Raw genomic sequence first — 26,145 nt, 5'->3', positions numbered from 1 at the left:
ATCATTCAGTTTAATAAGGGTGTAGTTTAGCATGCAAACTGGATCTGGGACTACCTACTAAACACACTCAGTGTATAAAATTTAGAAAATTGTCAAGTCTTGTTTAACCTGTTGAATTTCTTATGTTATTTGCGCATGTTTTTTTCTTGCATGATCTATGAGCAGGGTTGCCAGATATGCATGTTCAAAAACAGCACAACGAACACGCAGTGAAGCAAATGGTCTGCCTGAATAGTTGTTCAACAATAGGATTGTATTATTATACATTTTGTCATAAAGAACATATGTAAAAATTAACAAGAGAGAGAGAGAAAAAAAAAATCCATGCTGGCAGTTCAAAAATAACTACATTCTGACAACACTGCCTCAACACATCACAGGCACATTGATGTACATTGATGGGAAGTACATTGATGGGAACATCGAACGGCATTTCTACGTTCACCACGTTTAGGTTCGTGTGCAAGTTTCACACATAACCCGCAAGGGATTTGGAGAAGAATACAAACAAATTGCAGCTTAAGAAACAACACTCCTTTCCATTACAGCATAAGTCCTGGCAAGCAATAAAACCAGCATCATCCATTCTGTCATACAACTGAGACACTGACCAGTCTTGTGCATGGTTGCTCGACTCCTGAGGGGGCAGAGGGCTAGCCAATCGGGACACTTGTGTCCACACTGTGTTGTACAAGTCACGACCACGTGTGTCTGCTGTACAGGGAACAATTAGTGGCATGCCAAACAGACTGGGCCGGTTTTTTTGAGAAGACAGGAAATATAATTCGGCACGCATCTAGGGAAGAAAAAAAAACGCAAATTACATGAGAAAGTATGCCTTTCAGAAGAGTTCATGCATTCTGTAATATTTAGTATGATTCTAAACAGAAATGCTAAGCTCGATTTTACCTAGAGGAAACCATTTTAAATGACATTTTAACAACCAGCTCTCACCATTTTCCGGTGGATGGCAATGATGTACCCAGTGAAGGGGCTGGCAGGGTGCAACATGATGTGGCCATTAGGGAGGCCGTTGGCAGGGCTGCCTTCTGTGCTACAGGGAACCACGGTATTTGGCATGCCCTTAGGAATTATGTCAAGCCTCAGAGATGTACCACTGGAGACTGCTGGGCTGGTTCCATTTGAAACCTTCGGAAGGTCCTCTATAAACATAGGAAGCATGAAGAAATAAAATAAATAAATAAAATATAAGAAATAAAATACAAATCCTATAGCCTACTCAAAAAAAACAAAAAAAAAACAAAAAACCCCACAGTAATGAACTGATGAGCTGCTGATAAAGTCTATGACATCATACTTTACAGACTTTAAAACTGCCCTCATGCTGCAAAAGCTAAAGGGTATATTACTGATCAAATTAAATTTCATCGGGCTCATCAGAGCTCACCAGAGCCTGCTTCTTTTGGTGAGGAGTCTGGCGAAGGTGTAGAGGGCAGTGGGATTTCAAAAGCACATAGGAAACCACTCACAGCACGCCGCACTTTCTGATTATCGGATGGGAAATTCTAGAACAGAAACACTTAGTCATGATGAGACATAAACAGCACAGCCCTCAGGAAACAGGAAGGTTGCTGAATTACAATTAGCACCTTAATACAAGACAAATGGATCTCGACCAGGAGGATTTGTTCTGGTCTCAGATGGCATAATTCACTTAGCAGAATCTTCAAGCCGGAGTATTTCTCATCCACGTTGAGTCGAAGACCGTACCTCACTGGCGTTGAGCCATCCAGCTTTATAACTGTAAGAAGACACCCAAACATAAACGGTGTTAAGTAACACAAGCCGTGCTAAGTCGGCATATACAGTGCCTCACACAGCACACCATATAACTGTATTGCACATCATACATGATTCATTTTGTTACGGATATTGTGCAAATCTCACAAGCTACAATGATGCAATCATGTTGTCACAAACTCACCTATGATCTCAAGGTGCATGGAGTTGTCCATGGGCAGAGGAAGGGAAAGGAAGTTAAATGGGTCGAAGCGAGCACTAACGTGGCCACAGGTTTTGCACTTGACCTGAGACCTAAGCTGACCATGGAACAGGTCCACCACAATAGAGCGGTTTCTTCTCAAATGATTCTCCCACGCCTGACATGACACAGTGAACACGAGATGTGAGGTCACTATTTTGAAGATCACAACTTCAGTGCAATTATTTTCTTAACATGCAGTAATTATTATAAATGATATTATAATAAATGAATCCCTCATATCACACACAAAATAGTACTTTACATTTGTGAATAGGTTTGATACCACTGTAATATCCTGTGTTATAGTATCTATGAATTAAGGAATAAATCTTCCCAGTGCATGCTGTTATCAGAAAATAATCAACGGTGGGGTGGTGTCACGTGGCCTGCCATGAAGTAGATTATTTTCCTATAACAGCATGTTTTATTCTTGTTAGACCACAGCAATTTTTTTTATTTATTAATGAGAGACATATACTTAACCCTAGTTTCATTTAATGCTGTATAACATCTGCGAAAGTCAGTTTCTGTTATCTCACCTACATTACAGCAAGCACAAACAAGTAAACTCAGGTTATTCCCTCAGTAACCTCCCGCCCCCTTAGGTGGCTTTCACTCTGGGAACGTTTGCTGCTGTCCGAATCCGAGTGTGATTGTTCCCGAGAAGACAACGCGATTCATCCTATTTTTTATTTATTTAAAATATCTCTCTCTCTCTATCTATATCTATCTCCATCTATCCATCCATATCTATATCTATCTATCTATCTATATATATATATAGTGTGTATATATATATATATATATATATATATATATATATATATATATATATATATAGTGTGTATATATATATATATATATATATATATATATATATATATATATATATATATATATATATATATATATATCTAGATATATCTATATATAGATATCTAGATATATCTATATATCTATCTAGTGCTATTATGCGCAGCAGATATAATGCGCAGCAGGGGACCTCTTCTGTGACTCACAAAATCCCTTGCCACTCATGGTAAACATGTGCTGTGGAAACTACTGACGTCATCATTGGCTAAAACACATGCGCAGGTCATTTTTCTTCCTGAACAAATGCGTACCAGAGTACGAGCCGCGTTCACATTCATGGGAATCGCGGCACAGTTCCAGTGCAGCCGAACATAGACCACCTTCTACAGAGGTAGGAGTCTCGGGTTCCGTACCGCCCTGCGCTTCCTGGTCCGCATGAGAGCTTTCACCATACCAATTTTTCCATGCAGACCATGCTCCGTTTCAGACTAAACTGCCAGTGTAAAAGCCCCCTTAAAGTCAGTAATGCAAATTTGTGCAACTTGTCATGTTATAAAGAAACCAAAGATACTAAAGAATTTCCCATGGTGGAAAATACACCAACAGTGACCAAGTGCTGACACTGGTGACTCATTCCAAAAATGCTTCTCAACCAGGTCAATGAGTATACATTTTTATTTATTAAATAACAACAGTGATCATTTGTTTATTATTAAACACACTGGGATTATTGTGAAGTGTCCACCATACAAGTCCTTGTGAATTAGCTGTTTTTATAGAAACTACAACTTATTCAATTGCACATTAATATAAACCTGTGATTTGAGTTACAGCCAGAACTACCGTCTGAGCCACGGTGTTATCGAAAATGAACACCTTCTGACCAATCAGATTATCAATCAGAATTCAGCAAGCGGTGTTATAAGAATTTATTTAAACGTACAAAATACAAATTAGCGTAATAGCTGCGGTCACTATGATCTCAGAACTTGTGTTTTCCTGATTTCCATTAGTACAACATGAAAGCAATGCACTTCTCACTGCTCATTATAGCTAAAATGACTTGCACAGCTGCCCAAATCACAAAACTAAAACCTACCATGTTTAAGCCGATCAACTATTCAATAAACTAAACTACACGGGCACTAGATTGTAATGTAAATTTGCCATATTGTTGTTTCTACAATTTTCAGAGCTGTACCAACCTCTGATGCAACTTCCCAGTCAGGTCTGCCATCACTGTCCTTCAGCTCCACGTAGGGTTTGTCATGGACACGGTTAAGATCTTCATGAAGGCCATCTAACAGAAAGGCCAGCAGTTCTTGAGAATCTTGCTGTTGGAAGCCATCAAAACGTGGCGCATACTTTGCTATAGTCCACTACAGGTGCAGAGAAGAATCAGATAAAGCACATTAAATAAGAGAAAACACTGAGGTGTTCATTTGAAATGCCAATCCATTTGATATTTCACAGGGTATCTGCAGGTATCAGCACTTCAATTTGAATACTTTTTAATACCATATTCAAGACATTTCCAAAAAAAAAAATTAAGACCTGCACGTCACTTCAATCATGCTACATCATCTATAATGGATTGTGTTCATGCATATACATCCATTTCAGGGTTTAAGTAAACTATAGCATGGTAAACTTCTATAGAGGTGTATGGGAGACCAGAGCAAATATGTTTTTTGCATTACCATATGTTCCAACAGTGAAAGAAAAAAAAAAATCCAGTATTTCCTTCCCATGACTTTCCAAGAGAGTAAAAAAAAATAGAGAGATGGATTACGGCAGTCAGAAGAGAACAAAAGATATCGAATTTACCAGCACTCCCTCAGCAGCTGTATTAGAAACCCCCTCACAGCAGTGTTTACGAGTTGTTGATTTTTTGTAATTAAATGCCAGGGTAATGTAACAAAGTGTTACATTAAAATAAATAAATGTATACAAGTATGTATGTGTATATATTTATATATATATATATATATATATATATATATATATATATATATATATATATATATATACACACACACACACACACACACACACACACACACACATACATACATATACACACACATATATACAAACACACACATTATATATATATATATATATATATATATATATATATATATATAAACTTTGCTATTTTGTAATATTACTATTGCACTGAATTTTTTATTTTACTATTGCACCCAATTTCTTTTTTATTTGGGATACGAGTAGTAATTTAACAATAGTAATATATTTCTGACTTAATTCACTTAATTGTGTGTGAGACCTTGTGGCTTTTATTTTGGCGAAAAACCACAGGTTTTAGTTTATTTACATTTATTAAATTCACTTCCCATTATCAATCAGGAGCAATGCTGTAAAAATCTGCCCGCAAAATTGTTTGAGATTATGCTAACGTAAAACCAAAGTGAATCTGGCGCGCGTCGTGCTAAATGCACGTTCTAAGTGACTCAAACTCACAGCACAGACAGAGATAAGTTGGGGTGGAGCGGCAGTTAATGTGAACCAAGCCACTCTAAAACATAGATGAGCCGCACACACTCCGATTGAGACACAGTGACACGCTTTTTGAAATGGTAAAGCCAACGAGCGAAAATAAAATAGAAATATTCTTTACAGTGTTCAAAGACCACTGAAACGTGAATTTCAGACATTTTAATGCTAATTAAGGCCTTATTTTTACATTAAGGAATTTAAGACATTTTAAGACTTTTTAAGGACCCATGGACACCCTGTGTCAATATCATTAATATATTGTTATACATGTGTAATACCTAACCAATGAGCAAATCATCTTCGCTATTAGGGAGATATCAAATGAGATCACTGTAATAAATAAAACCCAACATTTGCAGTGTGAGAATTTAAAAGTCTTTCAGATTGGTTATAAGAATGTTAGTTTAGAGGTGTACCCTGAGTTTCAATGGAGCAATACTTTTCTGAGCACCACTCCACAGTTCCTGGATCAGATCACCGTAGCATTTTGCCATGTGTCCTCGCATCCCAATAGGATTAGTTCTGCAAGAGAGGTTAAAATAATCAGCACTTCTCAAGAAACAGCTTCATACTTTATATAGGTGTTGTCAAATGAAATTAAACTAATTTGCATATTTAATTAAGTGAAATACTACAAACTAAACTTTGAAGTAATATTTTTTTAAAACCAAGAATCAAATGAAAAAAAACAACAACAAGCAAGTAATGTGCAAAAATGTAAATGTACTGAGGAATGGGGTTGGGTGTTACAATATGTGGTATATCTTATGTCTAAAAATGTTGATAATAAAATAAGAACTCACACACTCACATACACACACCTGTTAAGTTCATAAAGGTGACACCCAGACGTAAAGTATCCTGTAAGAGGTTTAGTGTTGCTCACACACTGAATGCTGGAGTTCATAAAACACGTGTTGCCAAGGTTACTGAGTCCCGTGGCCCCTTTCTCAGTGGGTACTGCAGAAAGGGATAGAAATGTGTCAGTCTCAAACAAACATGCAGCCCTGCAGAATGTTTTAAATTCAATTGTCCTGGACCTTTGTGTCTGTTCATTCTGCTGCTGTTGGCTAAAAATGACATCTCCTCAGGCCAGCTCATGTCTTTGTTGCGCACTACAAAAGCAAACAAACACAAGTAAGATGAATAATAATGCTCTTCATTAATAAATAATATACAATCATAGATAATAACCAATCGATAACCACCTTCAATAACCATGTACTGTTCATCAGGGATCTTCAGTGCCTCCAGTGAATGATCCTCATCATCAAGAAGAGTCAAATAATTCTGTCGGGGGACAGATTACGATAATTTGTACAGGGTGTCTCGACATAAAAGAGAAGCAGTCCCTATAATTTTAATACTATTGTGTATGTCACTTATTAGGTTTTCATTTAATCTCATTACTCATTATTATTATTATTATTATTATTAATAATAATAATAACATGATTCAGTGAACTACGTTGGGAAAAAACTTAAAAGTAACACATTCAAAGACCTGTTTTTAGTTGCAGACCTTTGACAATAAAAGTTATACAACTTAGATGCACCATATTTCTAAAGAGTAAAAGAAAGGAAATCTGTTCTTTGATGTGTCTAAAAACATTCTGTATATACACAAACGAGCGACTTAACTGCGACATCACCGACTGCTCTATACCCACTGGGAGATACTGTATAATTGCAGGGGTCATTCGAATATAGATACATCTAGGATAGTTCAATTATGCCTTATAAATTTCGTAACTTAAAATGTATTGACAATTAATTCTTTTGTGACAGTACTGAAAATTATTCCAAGGTAAAGTATAAAGCCAGGAAATGAATTCATACCACGTTGTTTTCTTTTGAAATTTATTCACCTTTTATCCATTTCAAATTAAAAGAGCTAGAATTCTGCTGTGCACCTGAAAGTGTAAGTGTGTGTGCGTTTCAGAGCCTCTTCACCTCATTCATGTAAAGCCACAGTCTCATATCCTCTTCTTTAATCCGGAGCCTCTGAGACAGATACTCGTGAATGTCCTTTATCATTCCCACTCGGCTGAAGCAGCCAGTGTAGGCCAGCACCCGCTTCAGAGGGGTAGTGGGAGATGGCATGCTACCTACAAGACACATCGGGAGTTGATGAGGTGTATCAAAAGAAACCAGGGCAGGTACAAAGGATTATCATTTGACTAAGCGGAGTTGAAAGAGAAACATTTTAATACCTCTAACTAAACCACACACAGGGAACAGGACATGACTGGGCTTAAAGCCTGCTGGTTTGATTGATTATGACTTGCGACATTTAGTAAGCATAACATAAAAGGGAACATCTACTAGTTTCTGAGTGTCTGTGGTCAAATACAAGAGTACGCTACTGTGATGTACAGTACAGTCAAGTTAAAAAGTATGTATCCACTCAGACTTCTGAAAACCTGAAAATTTAGCTCTTAGGGCTATTTTACAATTGCCTACAAAAAAAATCCCTAAATGTTAAAAATGCTATAAAAAAAAAAAAAAAAACTTTTGAAGTGTGAAAAAGAGTTGCCTTGATCCTACAGGCATACAAGTTCTTAGAAAAAATCTTCTTTCATCATGTTGGTGCTGTTTTTCCACTTATTTGACCATTATTTGTAATAATTTTCCTGTCGCTATATATGTTTTCCCCCTTTTGTCTTAAAGGGGATGCAAAGTTTTGCACTTCACAACAAATAAACTGGCAGACAGCCAAGTCAGAAATCAAACAATTAGTTACAAATGGAATGGACAGACTGCATATTGTCCTTTTGAGGGGTTTTTTTTGTATATGTGATCTGGAGACAGTCCTGAATCCCTCTTGTTAAGCTCATGTGTTCAGTCTTACCCATGTTCATCCAACCGTTAGACTGCGGTGTGCGTGCTGGAGGCTGCTGCCTCAGGAAGAGCAGGTGTCTGGGGAAGAGTTCTAACTCGGCTTTCTCCATATCCCTCGACCTGATCACCTACACATCACGGGTATAACATTATATTATTTATTGCCACTGCATTTTGGGGAAAAAAAACCTTGAGGACAACACTTCATGGTACAAGTAGACAGAAATCAAATCTTAAGGGGCACAAATTACATAGAAACATTTTAGCTACCTCAATTCATTGAACATAATAGTTAACTGGTTTTGGCTTAATAACAAATGTCTGTTTAACAATTTTCTGTGTCACTTGATATTAGGAAATACGATGAAACTATTTGTCCACAAATTGAACTAAATAACCGGGATAAATAATTGTGACTATTACATTAGTTATTATTGTGCAGCCCTAGCACAGTGTTATAAAAGTATCCAGGAGTATGGAGAATTGTGTCTGAAGGTCAGAATGAACCTGATGTACACTGAGCACAACCAACTGTATTGTTCAGATGTTAAAGGCAATAACCTTTACCTAATGTAGAGATGAGATTAGAAAACACCACATTAACACTGATGACTGATGGGGAAGTCTGTACGTACTGGCCGGGGCAGGCTGAGGTTTGCTCCATACCAGTGGTAAAGAGCTCTCCAAACTGGCTCGGGTACAATCTCAAAGTCCTGGCCCAGACGCAGGCTGGGAGAGCGTCTCAGCAGCGCCCCTTCCATTGTTAATGTGGGAGCCTATTAGAGAGAATATCAAAGTCACTCATAATACAAGTACAAATGAACTACATTACAAAAATTTAAATAAATAATCAAATGGGAATTATTCACCCTATAAGCATATGATGTTATAATTATGCAGATTTAGTGATCTCTCCTCTATTTAATGTTTAGGTATCACATTACACATGTCAGGTATGTGATTGGGTTTAGGAGCACTGCTCAGTGCTTACTTTGAGAGGCTCAGAGGTCACCAGTGGCTGGTTGTCTATGGCACCTGGCCTGAGAGCTGTCACATTCCCATCAGCCCCAGGGAAACTCTGGCTGTCTACCTCAGACGAATCAGTCTGTCGGGAGAAGCAGATATCTGTGGCAGTCGAGCTGGAATGGAGGAGACCTAGACAAGAAAGGAGCCATGTCTGTGAAAGATCATCAACACCCCCTGTAGCCAGAGGCCAGACCTGAGAATTTTTATGTGAATACTGACTGCCACTTGTCGTTTCCGATGCTTCAGAGGCGCTAGAGATGTTATCAGAGAACTTCTCTTCTGGGGAAGAGTGTGAGCTTGCTGTTCCCTCACCCTGACTGTGACCCTGACCCCCTTGTTCCATCCCTGCAGGTGAGGTAGGTGTTCTACTGCTAGGAAATACTGTGGGTTGTTCCACCACTATCACCTTGTTGTCCTAGAAATAAAATAACAAAATGAGCTGCCATGTGTTCCGCTCTTACAGGAATACTCCAGGAGTTTTTAACCTAATCTAATCACCACATCTGTAGTGTATAAGCAACTATCACAGAGAATTATTTCAACAAAACAAAACAAACAAAAAAAAAAAAAAAACAAAAGAGAGAGAACAGAAAACCAGAAAACAACTGCCGCGCAGGCTTGCAATACAAGTAGATCAAAATTAGGACGTTTAAACACTCGATCAAAATGAACCTTTTAATACGTTTAATAGACTGTTTTTAGAAGCACAGCTGACAAAAGCTAGTCTAAGTACATATTGTAAATGGTTATAACACTCCAGCATATGCATAAGCTCAGACAGGTTTCATTAACAACCCATATTTGTGAAGTGTCTAAAAATAGAACATAAATTGTCTTTTGCGAACGGCAAACAGGGGCTCTGTCTGAGATACAATCCATTATGTTGTCTTAAGCTTACGTATTTGACATAGTCCTTCCACTGCTGCCACCATTGTGAAGCGATAAGAAACCAGTAATCTCCAGGCTGGAGGCCATGCCGACTTTCTCTCTCTAACCAGCCCCTGAACACAGAATACAAACTACTGATTAGTGCAGTTTCTTCAGACTAAATTTCTGAACAGACTGAAGACTGAATAGGGAATTAGAAGTACTATGAAATAAATTGAGGTCTTGTATGAACCTGATGATCTGTCCTTCCTCCTCGGGAGTGGCAGGCCGCAGTCCAAGAACAATATGACATACCTAAAGGGAGTGACCGGGGCGGGGGATAAGTATAGAGGTATTCCTTAATATTAAGAGACAAACATTAGAACGTGAATACAAGTTTTGCAAAGTAGGTCTGGGCGATATGATGATATACTGTGAGAAATTGAGAGATATCATGGATATTGTGATTTTTTTTTTTTTTATATATATATATAAAAAGAAAATTCATAATTATTATTACAAACTGTCTGGAAGCAGCAGATTTGATGTTACAATGTTGTACTTAATCTTTAAAACAATAAAATGTTAAGATTTTTTTCATATTTTGAGATTTTAAAATATTATTAAAAATGTTCTTTTATAAAAAAAGTTATTTTTGTAGACATTTGTAGGCAGTTTCTGAGAATACCTATATATCACGATGCATATTGTGCATTGTATGCCTTCGAGAATAGTGATATCACATTCACCGTCATATTGCCAAGCCCTAATGCAAACGCTTTCACTCATACCTGAAATAGGAGGTTGAGAAACTCGGCAGCAAGTGCACTCTGAACGCTCCATATCTGATAGTCTTCGAGAGTCAGATGGCCCTTCTATATATAATCGGAGCAAAGAGCAGCTGAAACCTTACTCTTGGTTGGTTATTCATTTCATAAAAAATATGCAACTAAACAGAAAATGGAAATATATACCTTGGTAGTGTCATGTACTTTGAGAATGCCTTCAACAATATTAGGCACACTTGACTGTAATTCCTGCAAGAACAGTAAAAGAGAAATAAAGAAAGAAACAAAGAAAGAAAGCGTGTCCTATCCGATTTAATTACGAGGATGTCTCAATTTATATTTTCCTATAGCACTGTATATAAGGTGACTTACAGGGATTGAGTCAGTACGATTGTCCCTCCAGACCTCCAGTAGCGCAACAACCATCTCATGGATTTCTTCTCGACAAAGAACTCCATCACGGTCAGCATCGAATACTTTAAAACAAACTGATCCAAAACAAAAAGCGGGCATGAGCTCAATCAGTCTAGATGATATACCTCTATGTGCATTATACCGCAAGTATGGCATAATGAGTCAGGAATCTAAATTTGGTGCAGATTTCCATTTAATAACAAAAATTCATCAATGATGAAGCAGGATCTCCGCTTACATTTCTGTCTTTCAGCCAGAGGTCCCCTACAGCAGGCAGACAACCCACAGGAAATCTCTTTGAAGTCTATGTGATTGTCTCTGTTCTCATCAAATGCATGAAACAAACCTGATAGAAAGATTGCAAAACACAAGTCCCATTTACAGTTGAACTACTTAGTATGCAGACATACAAACACTGTCCTATGGAAAATATTTATGAAAAATAAATAAATAAATAAATAAATAAATAAATGTGTCAAGAAGCACATACCTTCACTGATGGATGGATGAATAGGAGGAGATACCAATGGGACAAATGTCTCCAAGTCAAAGCGTCCAGTTCTTGATTGAGCTTTCAGTAACCAGTATCGCTTCTCTAGATCAATGATATCCGATTCTTCCACTGCATCACACAAAACATTACAGTAATTTATCATTGCTAAGATTTTCTCTGCTTCGTCTCTGCCATAAAGATCATATCATTTAAGAAACCTTTTAAGATTTATGTCACAGTGCGGAGAAATTACTACACAATATGCAAAATTTCAATTAATTTGACAAGTGAACAAAGTAGACATATAGTATTTATTATTACAAATCAACAATTATATACACCAAGTAATATAAGCAAGAATTACAAAGTGCTTTTAAAATAATCGGCAAGATTATTTTTGCGGTTTAAAATTTTTGCTGAAGCAACACTGGAACTGGACTGGAAAGAAACGTATGAACTTTGGGTACAAAGTATCGTCCACATAGGTCATTTACTCACTGAGCTCAGTAGAAAAAACAACAAAATAAATAAATTGCGTTTGTACCACTCGTCACAAAGATAAAGTCTTTGTAGCAGTGAATGTCAGACGCTTTACTGAAAAACTTTAGATCTGTATGACAGGTGATGAATAAGAACTTCAACCTAGTTATCAATCCATAATATCATTTTTTGTCTGTTTTTTTAACATTTTAATTGAACAATTGAATGTCTATGCAGAATGAAACGCGCTCACAGTGTGTGACCCCGGCTAATGTCTGGTAGAAGGTGGGTGTGTCGCTGTCATCGGTTAGAGTCACGCACACCCCGCTGGAGAGGAGCCAGCGGGAGAAGGTAAAAGCGTCCTTGTTTTGAAGCAGCCAGCACTTAAACTTCTCATAATTGACCTTTTCGGCCTGAAACAGATCAGATCAAAATGACAAACAATTAATCAGTGCAACTCGCTGTAGCATAATGACCAAATGCATTAAAAACAGCAATAAATATGATTTTCTGCAACTGAAGAAGGTAGCCGACCTCTGTAAAACACTTCCTAAGAGAGGGATGAACTTCTCCATCCACAGCTTGTAGCATGGCTTCAATGTCCTCAAGCGTAGCATAGCTGCCTGATTCACTGGCAAATAAACTAAAAATGTCTGCAAGAGACAAAAAAAAAAAAAAGACGCATAATGATCTCTCTGTTTGTCTGTCTGTATTCCTCATGAGAATGCTTATTAGGCCTGGTATGATAACTACTTTTGTTGGATGATATATTGTCCCAAAAATAAATGCGATAAACGATATGATTGTCATTTTAAGCCACCGATATAATAGCATAATAATGCACAATACACGCTTTAAGTACACGCTTTCAAAGAGCAATGACCTTTTAATCCGTAAGACTACTCACACACTGAAATTGGAATGACAAAAATGTAGCTTTTGTCTTCTGATGAAAATATCCTTTAAATTTAGTCAATATTTCGTCATGTCATAATGATTGTAATATTATTTCAGGAGATTTTGTCAGAGCACACTGTTGTAATAGAATATTGTGAATTCTTTATGCTTTAGTTCATTTTCTGTGTTTTAGTGCATTGTTGCAGAAAGAGTGACTTACCACTCTACCTAGCGTTCTACTATTATGTTCACGTTTTTGCATTTGTGTCATTTTGTGCAGAAGCAAGTTGTAATATTAAGTTTATGTTGTGTATACAATACTGTACAAAATTCTTGGGCACCCTGTTTTTTAGTACAATCTTTGTTATAGATTTTTTATTTTATGTCTTCTACAGTACAAAAACATTTTAGATTTCCAAACATTAGTTTTCCAGCACAAAATGAAATGTTACAGAAAAATGTTTGTACATCAATAAAGACATATAAGCAGTATATTAAAAAAACATAATGATGGCTGCTGGATTCTGCTGCAAAAATAACAGATATAGTGTCCAGAAGAACCGTGGCTGGTTCTGCAAGATGCTCAATAAAACTTACAGCTCATTTCCTTATAAAACTGCACTAATTGTACCTAGAATACTTTTTTTTTTTTTTAAGCAAAGGGTCGTCACACCAAACATTGCCATTGTTTCATTTATTACTGCTCTTTACAGTATTTTTATTTATTTAATTTTTTTAAATGGAGAAACTTAATTTAATTTCATTATTTTTGAAGGCATCTTTGCTCTACAGCATTTCTTTGCATGAGGCTTTTGCACAGTACTGTATGTCCGATTAATCTCATATGTGTGTAGGATGCGTCTGGGCGAGTTAATTAACCCACTAGTAAAGCACTTCAGTTTACTGGTGTTAAGTCACCGTTCAGCTTCAGATCACGCAGCTTAATTAGGTCAATCCCCGTCATTACTGACTATGACTGGATTATTAGAAACACTAGAACTATTCTTTCTAGATTTTTCTTAAAAAAAAACAGTTAGTGCATTGTTAATATCTTGTGTGTCATTTTTTTCAACAGTATGTTTTAATTGAAATTGGTGCTACACGCCTTAAATTCAAATGCACAGTTTTTGCACACGAACATGAATTTTTATCTTAAATTCGATGAATATTCGAAGCTCGGTTTTTAATTTGACAGCCCTAGAGCCCTTACCGTACGATAAGTCGATAACATAATCATCATGACAGGCCTAATCCTGATCACTTCAAACATTTTAGAATCTACTGACAGCCTCTACACTAGCTGTCAGAGAGAGATCACTCACATCTTGCCTTTTCTTCATCCCGTCCTCTTGTGAGCAGCACCAAGCCAACGATAAGGTTATTAAAATGCAGACCTTTCGATGTGCCACCAAATGAACTATAGATCACCTACAAGGAAAAACAATTGATAATTAAACGTTGTGCTAGCCAAACAATCTCAAATAAAATGATCATAACAGGCATCAAATTTGCTCAGATCACTAGTATTAGTTAATCAGCAATCCTAATGGGCATTTTGTAACTTCAAAAACATTCCACACATTTACACACTCAAGTACAGTACGTGGGTTTTCCTACTTACACCCGTTGTCAGCTAAAATGTCTACATATTTAAAGTACAAATTAATTCTAACCACAACTGTTGAATTAAATGCAAGCTGCAGTATTTAGTGACAACATTAGCAACAGAAATTATCCTGTCAGCTTTAAACAGGTCTAAAATTGACAGCCTCAGCAAAACATCATCCTAATGTACTTACTGAACAAACGCCAAGGAGAATCATTACATTGAAATGTTAGTTTGAAAGCCCCACCACCTATCCAGTCTCTTAATTCATTTTTAAAACATTTTATTACTCTGGTTTCCTTATAGGAAACCTTTTTTTTTTTTTTTTTTGCACACACCATCTAATGAGACTCAAAGGCTTACATGGCAATTAATCTACTACGTAACAGTTATCAGATGGATATTTCGCTTCTTTTGAATGAAGAGAGAGACTTCCTTCAGATTGACCTCAACTAGATGCTCGTGATTAATGATGCATTTGACAAAAGGTCATAACTCGAAATTTCTGACTTCCATCTAGGAAAAAACAAGAAAACACCTCCTCAATTCAGAATTCCTATTTGGTAACAGTCTACTGTTTTGAGGAGGAAAATATACTTCACTCAGTTATCTAGCTAGCTTGTTGCTAACAAATGACAAACAGGGAGGCGTCCATGTTTTTCCCCCTTTGCAGTTTGAATGCTCGGAGGACGAAAATGACGGAGTTACGACTTCCCACTTCCAAGGCAAGTCAAATGCAACATTAGGTGTATACATAAAGGTTTGAACCATCAGCCAGATTAGTATATGTTTATTAAAATGCACATATAGTGGGGTCCACATTGAAAATCTGGGAAATTTTTTTATCCAGTGTATAAATGCAAGTACATTTGTGATATTGCTCATGTTATCTCCCTTGAACAAAAGGTCAGATGTTTATCCATACCATCGAAGACATATTGAGAAGGCCCTCCGATGGATTTGATCTAAAATGGATCACCAGGTTTTACATAAACTTGTCGACTCCATGCCAGCTCGAGCACACACCATCATTAAAGCAAAAAGGGGATGTACCAAATATTAAAACTCTGAAATTCATGTACATATTTCTAAGATTCTACATTTCACTCAAGTTATTGATGATAGTCTAATTTGTAATGAAAAAAAATATAGCATTAAATTATAAAAGAATGCAAAATAGAAGCATTTTCTTCATTAGCGGTCCCAGACTTTTTGGAGCCCACCATGTAACATATCTGAGTAAAGTGTAAGCATGAATCCTAGACAGGAAAAGGAAGTGGTCATGTGCCTCAGCTTCATAAGAAGCGAGACTAACATTAGTTTGCAGGAACACAGATAAATAGTGAAACTGGTGGTCAGATACAGTGGAGACACAAAACAGCACTTTATACATCAGGTCAATTAAGCAAAGAGGCTGCTTCACAGCCAAGTATTTATTTTTGCTATCGAGCTTTTAACCTTGCTTATCATGCAGGTATATAATGAGGAAAGAGCAACACTGAATTCACAAATCAGGAACAAAAAGTATTTTTAAATAGAAGAAAATGAAGAATGCCTAAAGTAACTTTTAAACTGATACAGTCCTTAAATTACTTAACAGTATAACTTAAGTATATAACAATATTACTACATTGTATTAAGTATATTATAATTTATCAAATAAATACAAACACAAATACCATAACATCTCTAATAATATAACAGGCTTAAAGTTGTCTTTAAGCCATTTTGGAGCCATTTTCCTGCTGGAAGACCTACTTGTGACCAAAACCAAGTTTAACTTTCTGGCTGATGTCTTGAGGTGTTCAGTATTTCTAGATAATCCTCCTTCCGCATGATTCCATCTATTTTCTGAAGTGCACCAGTCCCTTTTCTAGCAAAACACCCCCCACAACACGATGCTGCCACCCCCATGCTTCACAATTGAAACGTCACAATTATTCCATATAGATTACGAAAATATTTGCACTACTATTTCGTTACTTTGAAATCAGTATTCTATATTATAAAACTATATGCCTTCATTTAAATGCTGAATCTAAATACAATTAGACGTATGAACAAGAATAAGTTGTTTATTTATAATATCTTGTTTTAGGAAAATAACCAATGATGGGGACATAATGCTACCACCCTCATGCTTCACACTTGGGATGGTGTTCTTCGGATTAAAAACCTCACACTTTTTGCTCCATAGATAGCTGGGATGGTTATGGCCAAACAGTTCAACTGTTGTCTCATCTGACCACAGAACACTTTGGTCACCAGCAATGTCTTTGTTATGCCAGTCTTACAGTAGAGGCTTCATCTTTGTATGAGAGCCTTTCAGGCCATGGCGATGTAGGACTCTATTAATAGTGGATGTACATACATACATTTGTACCTGGTGCCTCCAACTACTTCACCAGTTAATTTGTTCGTGTTCAGTGGAATCTTTCAGATCAAAGTTCATTCATCGCTTGGGAGTTAATTCGTGCCTCCTTCCTAAATGATGTAGTGTCTGTGTGGTACCAATATTTTTTTTTTTAATTTGCATACAATTCTTTGTACAGATGGTCATGGCACCTTCAGCTGTTTGGAAAATGCTCATAAGGAAGAAACCAAACTTGAGGAGGTCCAAAATGTATTTTTGGAGGTCTTGGCTGTGTTGCTTGGAATTTTCCATGGCATCAAAGGCAAAAAGGCACCTAAAAATCACCTAATGTGAACAAAGTAGAAGTCCTAGTTGACTTGTCAAAAGAAATGTATGGTGTTGTGTGGAGTCATGAAAAACTGATACTGAAAATCATTAGCCTAGGTGTATGTAAAACTTTGGCCTCATCTGTATATTGCACACCAAGTAATTAAAAGAGTTTGTTTCAGTCTCAGTCATGTAATAATTTCACACTGCCTTACAGTTAACCTCAAATACCATTTACATGCCACATGATCATGCCCAAATCTGTTCTGTTGATCAGGTTCACACACATTCCACAGGAGTTCAACTCCACAGTATATTAATCAAATTCTGTTAAATTAATCTAGCTTGCAGTGAAAACCACATTCTGTTACATGAAGTAAATGAAAGAGATTAATCACAGGGTTTCGCAATTAACCGGGTTAATTGCAAAGGCTGGATCAGTTGTTTAGAATAACACAGAATCCGCTGACTGCATCCAAGTAGACAAATTTCCCTTCATTTGCGATTAACAGAAAATAAGCTCTGCAGTTATAATTATAAGATATAAAAATAAAAGGGTACAAAAAATTTATACAATTTATAAGTTTTTCTTTATTAAATAACAACAGTGTTTAAAATAGTGTATTATTCAGTCCCTCCAGGATTTTGTGATTGCAGAAATTAATGCAAAATCAAGCAAACTCCACAATATTCTGACTTGCATGCAATTTTTTTAAATTACAGCAGATTTGGGCCCAGATGCATCATGTAACATCACAAAGTTCATTCAGCCAAAGCCCTCTTCGATTCACGTGCGTCGAACATAAAAGGTCTCATTTACCAACAAACATCACTGCGAAACAGTGTGCAAAACAATTTTGCGCAATTGTGATTTTGCCGATTCAAGTAGTTTTCCGCAAAAAAGAAAAAAAACAACACAAAAATATTCAAGTTGCATCACAAATTTTGGAAAAAAGCCACAGTATTATCAAGCATGTTTGGCCGCAACAATCACAAAAAGAACTCTGCGATATCCCGTACGGAGTGATTATTAATTGTCTGCAATATTGTGAATTACCTGTTACTATAGAAACATTAGAAAAGCTGTTATTTAACTTACAGCCAACACTATTGTCAGAGTTGCTGTTATAGAAAATGAATCAACATCTGACCAAATTCGAGAATTCAACAGTGGTGTGGTGAACAAACTGATATAAACTGTAGATCACCAATACTGCACTGTATTGTGTTTAATAATCATGATTCAAATATAACTAATAGCGATGCACCGATGTATCGGCCGATAAAGCCGATAAAACGCTATGGGCCATCGGCCGATAGTTTAAAACCATCCGATGATCAGGGCCGATTATATCCCGTCAATCAAAAGAGGGCGGGAAAACATTGATTTCGTGCTGTGTGTAAAGATGATGTCTCTTGTGTGGAATGACGACAAAACTGCACTTTGTAAACTCTGTACTGATCAAATTTTACACCGTACGCTGCAGCAGTGAAGCATTTCGGCGTCGAGTCTAATTTATTTGCGAGATATATATATATATATATATATCTCTCACAGAAAAATATATTTGTAGGGTAGTACATTTCATATCCAGTTAATGTTATTATATAAAAAAAAGTTGATATTATATATTACCAGTTTGATGTCAATAATGAAGTAGAAATGCTTTTGTTTGGGTGAGTGAGTGAGACTAAAAGGAGGTTTTTTAGAATTCAGTCGATGTTAATATGAATTAATAACATTCAATAAGTTAAGAAATCTTAATTTAATCTTCAGAATGTAGTTCATGTGTTAATGTTAATTAGAGTAATGTGTTTTCTGTTTGAGACCAGTTACTGTGAAACAACTTGTTGAAATGGAGAGAATAAAGTTTTTATTTGCATCTCTTTCAGAATTCTTTTAAATTAATTATTATTCATTTAAAAGAAGGCATAAAAGGCAGCAATATTGGTATCGGTATCAGCCGATATCACTCTGAATAATCGGTTATCGGTATCCGCTGAGAAGTTTAGTATCGGTGCATCCCTAATAACTAATATGCAGCCCTTCCTCAAGTTAACCCGTTTTTCCTGCCATATCAGAGTAAAACTGGTGCATGATCCCTGTAAAAACAGAAGACCAGTCAGTTAAGCGATCATGGTCACTGTACAGATGCTCAGTGTGCAATTCTGAGCAAGAAAATCTTTCCAAAACCTGCACAGACAATTATAACATGCTGAAACACGCAGAGACGCATTCCACATGCCCAACAAACAAACAGGTCATATTTTACCACCCTGAACAGAAAGTATTCACAAGCCCTACATCATGTGAACGACTGCAATGCAAACAGGTCTTACCTCAGAGATATTGAGCGGAACCATGTCCCCCAGCACTTCCTTGAAGAAGCATTGCTGACTCATATAGCAGGACAGGCCACAGGTCCTCCTGAAGGCATCCCTCAGCCTTTTCAGCTCCACGTCAGTGACTGAAAGATAAGGAATAAAGCAATCAGAGAAACTGGTGCACAGAGAGAGGAGGAGGACAGGGTAATATGACAATGTAAAGAGTTCCTTTCATTTTTAGGACAAATTTTGTTAGTTAAATCATTATAATGAAATGCCTATTTAAACATCAGTGCTCAGACTAGGTGTGCTGACTGCTTAGACACAGGAGAATTTGCTAAGCATAGATTTAAGTGGATTTAACCGGGTGTTTACATATAAAAGTTAACGCCTATGAAGATTTAAAGTCCCCATGAAATGGCTTGAAAGCTGTGATTTGATTCTGCAGAAATTCTGAGTCAGAGTGATCGCATGTTGAAGTGTTTGGTTTATGAAACAGCCAGCGGCGTTCTATATACGCCACACCCCAACCTAATCTCAGCAAATGTAACGGTAAGATAATGAACTAGCGAAATATGAAGAACAGAGAATAATTTAACAAGAGTATTTTTCAACAGTGGAGGATTTCATACCACCGCCTTAACCCATGCCGTAACAAGGGTGATATTTTAGATTTTGAGGTGCTGTGTGTTTTGACAGCGCCGGGTCAACACCAGGAGGCATCTGACACATCTAAGTGGTAGATAAAAATGACATTACATGCTATTCTTGATTGAGAAGACGGAATCGCTTTTTCAGTCAGTCTCTGAGAACACGACGTTCTGGCGTTGAACATCCCCAAGTTGGTAATACACTCCAACCCCTGAAACCACTGCACGAGGCAAGTTCTATGGAATTAAATTTCTGCCAAAAGTATTGAACGTAACTTTTCAAGAAATGAAAAACAACACTCAGTTTCAAAATTGTGACATGGTCTTCAAATTAACAGCGTTTATTAAGCTTCCTTTTTGCTAATCACGGCTTATGAATGCGCCGCCAGAGTTTTCATTTAGGCTTTCAAACTTTTCATTTACGTTCGCCATTCTGGCACAAACTTCACGTGTGGGCGGGCTTAACAGCGATTTCCTCTCATTGGCTAGTCAGATTTGGATCGACAGCTCCCTGACCTGGAAGGAAAGACTTCAGCATTGTGAATTTTGGGAGAACGTTCTGGATGTGGTACAGTGTTTGTACTTTGGAGTGGAAATTACTTCCATACTTAGTCAGTATATTAGTTTGTAATTAATATTTGTGGTTTGGGTAGTGTCATCCGATTATTTTTTCGAGATGAGCTCTTAGGAGCGGCACAGAGCGTTGTCATCACCATCCTCCTCCTCCTCAGCTGGACCCTCGAGCTGTCGATCCAAATCTCACTAGCCAATGAGAGTAAATCGCTGTTAAGCCCCGCCCACACGAGAGGTTCTTCCAGAATGGCGAACGTAAACGAGAAATTCCGGCGGCGCATTCATAAACCACGATTAGCAAAAACAATGCTGCTAACAAAAGAATGCTGTTTATTTGAAGACCTTGTTCAATGTTTGCTATTGAGGTCACTGTTTTCAGTTTCAGTGTTTTTCTTCGTTCTCGTTGTATATTTTTGTTCATTTCTTGAGGAAAAAAAAAAAGTTACATTCAATACTTTTGGTACAAATTTAATTCCATAAAGATCAAGCAAAAATCACACAGACAAACCATGTTTGTTGCTAACCACCTGCTACTGTAGAGCAAGACACACCCCCTGGGGGCGGGACATATACTAGTACTAGAACAGGATGAATCATGAAAAAAAATTATCATTTTCCCAAAAGTTACAAGCTTTAAACTTAAAATATTTTCAAAACAAATTTTAATAACAATATAATTCTGGTGTCTATAGCACTAAGATACTCTATAAAAAGCTCTGAAACACCTATTTTGATTTCAGGGACACTTTAAAGACCAGTGCTCAGGCCGGTGGAGTGCAAAATGCTTATACACGGCAGGATTTAGGGTTTAATATGATTTCGGTAATGGCCAAACAACAACATGTTCTGTTTACATGTTTACACAATAACGGAAACATTACAGCCTGTGCAGATTTAAGATTCACACTGATGTGAGTTGCGCAATAAGCTAAGCTAAAAGCACTCCACATAAACAAGCGAGCTAACATTAGAGATGCGTGTACAAATCCTGGAACAGACACAAAAAAATTTCATAAAAAACATTAATTAAAAAAAAGGTGCAATTTGCTGGCTTACTGACTGGTTCATTGAATGAATTCATATTGTATCTGGTTTTATCCTAGTTGCTGCAGGTCTGTATGTTAGCAGCTAGTTATTAAGCAGCTAAATGACAGCTGTCTAGACTATTGTTGTTAATCATATATTCTGGACAGACACTCAAAAGGAACAAAGTCTGCTTCTTCAAGCACACAAGGACACAATAATTCGTTTCAGCTCAACGTCAACAGCAGTCTAAGGCTAGATAAACACAGCTAGCACTGAGTATGACAGATGACTAGCGTGCTAATTGAGCTGCTTGTTGCTAATACACATCACACTGGAGCTTGCTAGCTCGGTAGCTATCTGCATAAACTACACGCTTTCCAACAGCTGCGACACCTCACCTCTTTTCACCGCCTCGTCGTAAGAAAGGAAACCAATCCTGGATTCTTTGGCCCCCATGTTTTTGTCATTTCATATCAAAGAGGACACCATAACATAACTGTTGATATAGCTGTCTCTCTACCACTGCATATGAGAGACTTTATTCTTTCAGCTATTCCCCCTCGTGACGCGCACCTCAGGCTTAGTCCCAAATAGCTCCGTATTCCCTACATGAGTGCCTACGATAGCGATGAAATAAAGATGTCCTCTGCCTAAATAGTGCACTGTCCTGTGCATTAGGGGGAGTTTTTGGGATTCAGCCGAAGAGAGTGAGTCTTTGGGAGACGAATCGTTCAAATGAATCGTATGACAGTGAATCACAAATCTGCCGCATTCGAGTCAGCGCTACTTAATTACCCGGTTAATTAGCCTAGTCCTGTTACTGCAGTGCTAATTCACATGACAAGTTAACTCGAATAACAGTATATACATTGCTTACAGGAAAAACTATTTGAGAATACATAATACAATCATATGGAAGCCCATATCCACCATTTAAAGAAATCCTGCATATTGTCTCATTATTATGAGATACTAAGTCATAATTGTAAGATTGTCAAGTATTGATTTCGAGATAGTAGGTCATCATTATAAAATATTAAGTCATAATTTCGAGATATCAGGTCACAATTATGAAATACTAAGCCATAATTATGAGATACTGAGTCATGATTTCAAGATACTAAGTCATAATTATGAGATATCAGGTCATAACTGGGAGATATTAAGTCACAATTTTGAGATGCCAAGTCACAATTTCAAGAGACTAAATCACAACTATAAGATATTAAGTCATAATTATGAAATACCAAGTCATAACTCCAAGATAAGTTGCAATTGTGAGACACAAAGTCATTCTAATCAGTATGCCAATGTCTTAACCACTGAGCTACCACTGCCCACTTCCTGTTAAAATTGGCATATAGGCCTACATTTTAATTTTTACTGGTTTTTGTTTGTTTGTTTGTTTTGTTTTTTGCTTTGGTTTTTATTAAGAACTTATTGTATACTTGGCTCGAGGAACTACATTGCTCTCTAAACCAACACAACAGGCTGTAAGAAAGACATTTGTACCAGAAGTTTGTTACTGGGTTTGATGTTGTGTTAGGGCGAATTATCACTGTCAATATTTGGTGTATCAAATATCGCTGTAGCTTAAAAATAATTAAATAAATGGCTTTTTAGAAAATTAGATATGCATACCAGAAGCCTGGAAGTATAGTGTCACATCTGCCTGGGACATTTCACCACCACACCAACAGAGGGCACCCTCCATCAAATTCTATTGAATGACTTGATCCTTGCCTTTCCTCTTTGTCTGGATTGTGGAATTCACACAATAGTATGTCACTGTTTTAGTAAATATAATGGGCAAATATCTTCACTGAACTTAAGATTGAATTGATAAGATTGAACTATTGTAACTCTCCTCTTCAGTTCACCCCACATGTTTTCTATGGGTTTCAAGTCAGGGGACCGGGATGGCCATGGCAAGACCTTGATTTTGTGGTCAGTAAACCATTTTTGTGTTGATTTTGATGTATGTTCTGGATCATTGTCCTGCTGGAAGATCCAACCACGGCCCATTTTAAGCTTTCTGGCGGAGGTAGTCAGGTTTTCATTTAATATCTGTTGATCCTTGGAGATTTTTTGGCCACTCGAACCATCCTCTTCACAGTGCTTTGAGACATTATAGAAATGCATCCAATTCCAGGTTGATTCATAACATTTCCAGTTGACTGGAACGTCTTAAGTATTATCCTGATGGTGGAAATGGGCATTTTCAGTGCTTGTGCTATTTTCTTATAGCCACTTCCCATTTTGTGAAGCTCAACAACCTTTTGCCGCACATCACAGCTATATTCCTCGGTCTTCCCCATTGTCATTGTCATGAATGACTAAGGGAATTGTTACCTCATATTTATACCCCTGTGAAACAGGAAGCCATGATGGAACAATTTCCTGTTCCTAGTCACCCAGGTGTACTAAAAAATGTAAAATATCAATGGGAATATGCTTCAAATATATTTTTCTTATATGAATTCACAGGGATGCCAATAATTGTTGCACACCTATATTTAACAAAGATACTTTTTTTTATAAACCTGTGTTGTGTTTGCAATTGTTTGATATCCATGAGAGCAGAGTATTTTTGTGATTTTTTTTTTAACACAAGATTAGATTAAGTTTAAAAATTAAAGACCATTTTTCACAGACTTCTCTGCTCATATGTACCACGGGTGCCAATATTAGTGGTGGCCAATGTATGCAAAATATTGTGCAGACATTCACTAAAGCTGACATGCAATAAAGTAAAGCTTTTGCTGTGCAATCAGTATTTCTGTTAATCATTTCTCTCTCCTGCATGCTTCTAAAACACAAACGTTCACCACCATGGACAGGAGGAAAATGTAACTTTATTTGTCGACATTAACAATGTAAAGAATGGGGGCGGTATAGCACCATTTGATTGTGATTGTGACCACAAATGACTAATCAAACTATCCATCCATCCATCTTCTATACCGCTTTATCCTTTTCAGGGCCACGGGGGAAACCTGGAGCCTATCCCAGGGAGCATCGGGCACAAGGCGAGGTACACCTTGCACAATCACATACACATTCACGCACCCATTCATACACTACGGACACTTTGGACAACCTGGGGGAGGAAACCAGAGTACCCGGAAGAAACCCACGCAGCACAGGGAGAACATGCAAACTCCGCACACACAGGGCCATGGTGGGAATCGAACCCCCGACCCTGGAGGTGTGAGGTGAACATGCTAACCACTAAGCCACCGTGCGCATCTAATCAAACTAGCATTGTGTTAAATCGCATACTTGTGTAGTATTCTAGACAGTGATTGACTATTAACAAAAAACATTTTTCCTATTATGGCTAGTGTTTATATTTTAAATTGTAGCGTTCTTGAAAGTTTTGTTTTGAGTACCAGTCATCTGGATTTTCCAGATTAGTAAATACTTTTGAATGTAGGATCAGATTTTGATTTGAGGCGCAGCTCAAGTTTCAAAGAGAAACAGAGTTCATCAGTCTGTTTAATATCTTTGTGCACAAAATTGCTCAACAATTGGACAGGGATGTTTTGGCGCTCACGTGCCATCTAGTGGATGCTGCATTTAATCCTCCAGATATACATAACGTACGCAGACGGGTATGTGAACAATGCTGCTCGCATTGCTGCTGCTTCTGCACGCACGTGAAAAGTCATGCATCCAGTATTAACCAAACATTAGAAGACAAATTGGCACTGTGTTATATTTCCATCCACATTCTGAAAAAATCTGCCAGTTGTGCTACTTTTTATTCCTATTTCTTGGAATCAGTTAGTAGTTCTTGCATGCAAGCAGTTGGACAATTGTGCTCAAGACTAATTGTTTTTCTTTACAATTTTATTCCATCATGATTGCAGGTTTATTCAGATAAATTTTGCTCCATTGATTACTTTGTACTGATTTTCACAGACCTCATAGACATGATTAATGATACTGTTTAACCAACATAAATTGCTTTGATCATCAGGCTGTGGCCTCTCAAATCTAGGCGTGAATAATCTTTTTTTTTTTTCTTTTTTTTTTTTTTCTTTTTTTTTTTTTTAAGAAAAGACTGCTTTGGTGCATTTTTTCCCAGAAAGTATTCAAGATTCAAGATTGAATTTTGTGTGTGAAAATTCCTGTAAAA

The 26,145-nt window shown here is 37.1% G+C and overlaps 1 protein-coding gene across 2 annotated transcripts in view; it reads right to left on the bottom strand.

Annotated features, from left to right (window-relative positions):
* LOC128620278 (ubiquitin carboxyl-terminal hydrolase 32) overlaps positions 1-22,856 on the bottom strand; it is a 30,859-nt gene extending 8,003 nt beyond the window's left edge. The window contains exons 1-27 of one of the 2 annotated variants that reach the window (XM_053645138.1): positions 22,403-22,856; positions 19,771-19,898; positions 14,467-14,572; positions 12,782-12,900; positions 12,501-12,660; positions 11,765-11,896; positions 11,513-11,620; positions 11,233-11,348; positions 11,047-11,109; positions 10,864-10,947; positions 10,326-10,387; positions 10,104-10,206; positions 9,425-9,620; positions 9,171-9,334; positions 8,815-8,955; positions 8,190-8,307; positions 7,292-7,446; positions 6,547-6,628; positions 6,379-6,453; positions 6,160-6,298; positions 5,755-5,860; positions 4,024-4,197; positions 1,946-2,120; positions 1,611-1,762; positions 1,409-1,526; positions 955-1,163; positions 612-796 (exon numbers count right to left, since the gene is read on the bottom strand). In XM_053645138.1, the coding sequence (XP_053501113.1) occupies positions 612-796; positions 955-1,163; positions 1,409-1,526; positions 1,611-1,762; positions 1,946-2,120; positions 4,024-4,197; positions 5,755-5,860; positions 6,160-6,298; positions 6,379-6,453; positions 6,547-6,628; positions 7,292-7,446; positions 8,190-8,307; positions 8,815-8,955; positions 9,171-9,334; positions 9,425-9,620; positions 10,104-10,206; positions 10,326-10,387; positions 10,864-10,947; positions 11,047-11,109; positions 11,233-11,348; positions 11,513-11,620; positions 11,765-11,896; positions 12,501-12,660; positions 12,782-12,900; positions 14,467-14,572; positions 19,771-19,898; positions 22,403-22,460 (3,428 nt within the window). In that variant the 5' untranslated portion in view covers positions 22,461-22,856. Of the gene's footprint in view, positions 1-611; positions 797-954; positions 1,164-1,408; positions 1,527-1,610; positions 1,763-1,945; positions 2,121-4,023; positions 4,198-5,754; positions 5,861-6,159; positions 6,299-6,378; positions 6,454-6,546; positions 6,629-7,291; positions 7,447-8,189; positions 8,308-8,814; positions 8,956-9,170; positions 9,621-10,103; positions 10,207-10,325; positions 10,388-10,863; positions 10,948-11,046; positions 11,110-11,232; positions 11,349-11,512; positions 11,621-11,764; positions 11,897-12,500; positions 12,661-12,781; positions 12,901-14,466; positions 14,573-19,770; positions 19,899-22,402 lie in introns of both variants that reach the window. The other variant, XM_053645137.1, reaches the window with a different exon arrangement.
* Between the last annotated feature and the right edge of the window lie 3,289 nt (positions 22,857-26,145).

This window comes from Ictalurus furcatus, chromosome 16 (assembly GCF_023375685.1).
Source record: "Ictalurus furcatus strain D&B chromosome 16, Billie_1.0, whole genome shotgun sequence".
Classification (NCBI taxonomy): domain Eukaryota; kingdom Metazoa; phylum Chordata; class Actinopteri; order Siluriformes; family Ictaluridae; genus Ictalurus; species Ictalurus furcatus.
This window is presented reverse-complemented; position numbering and strand designations above follow the sequence as displayed.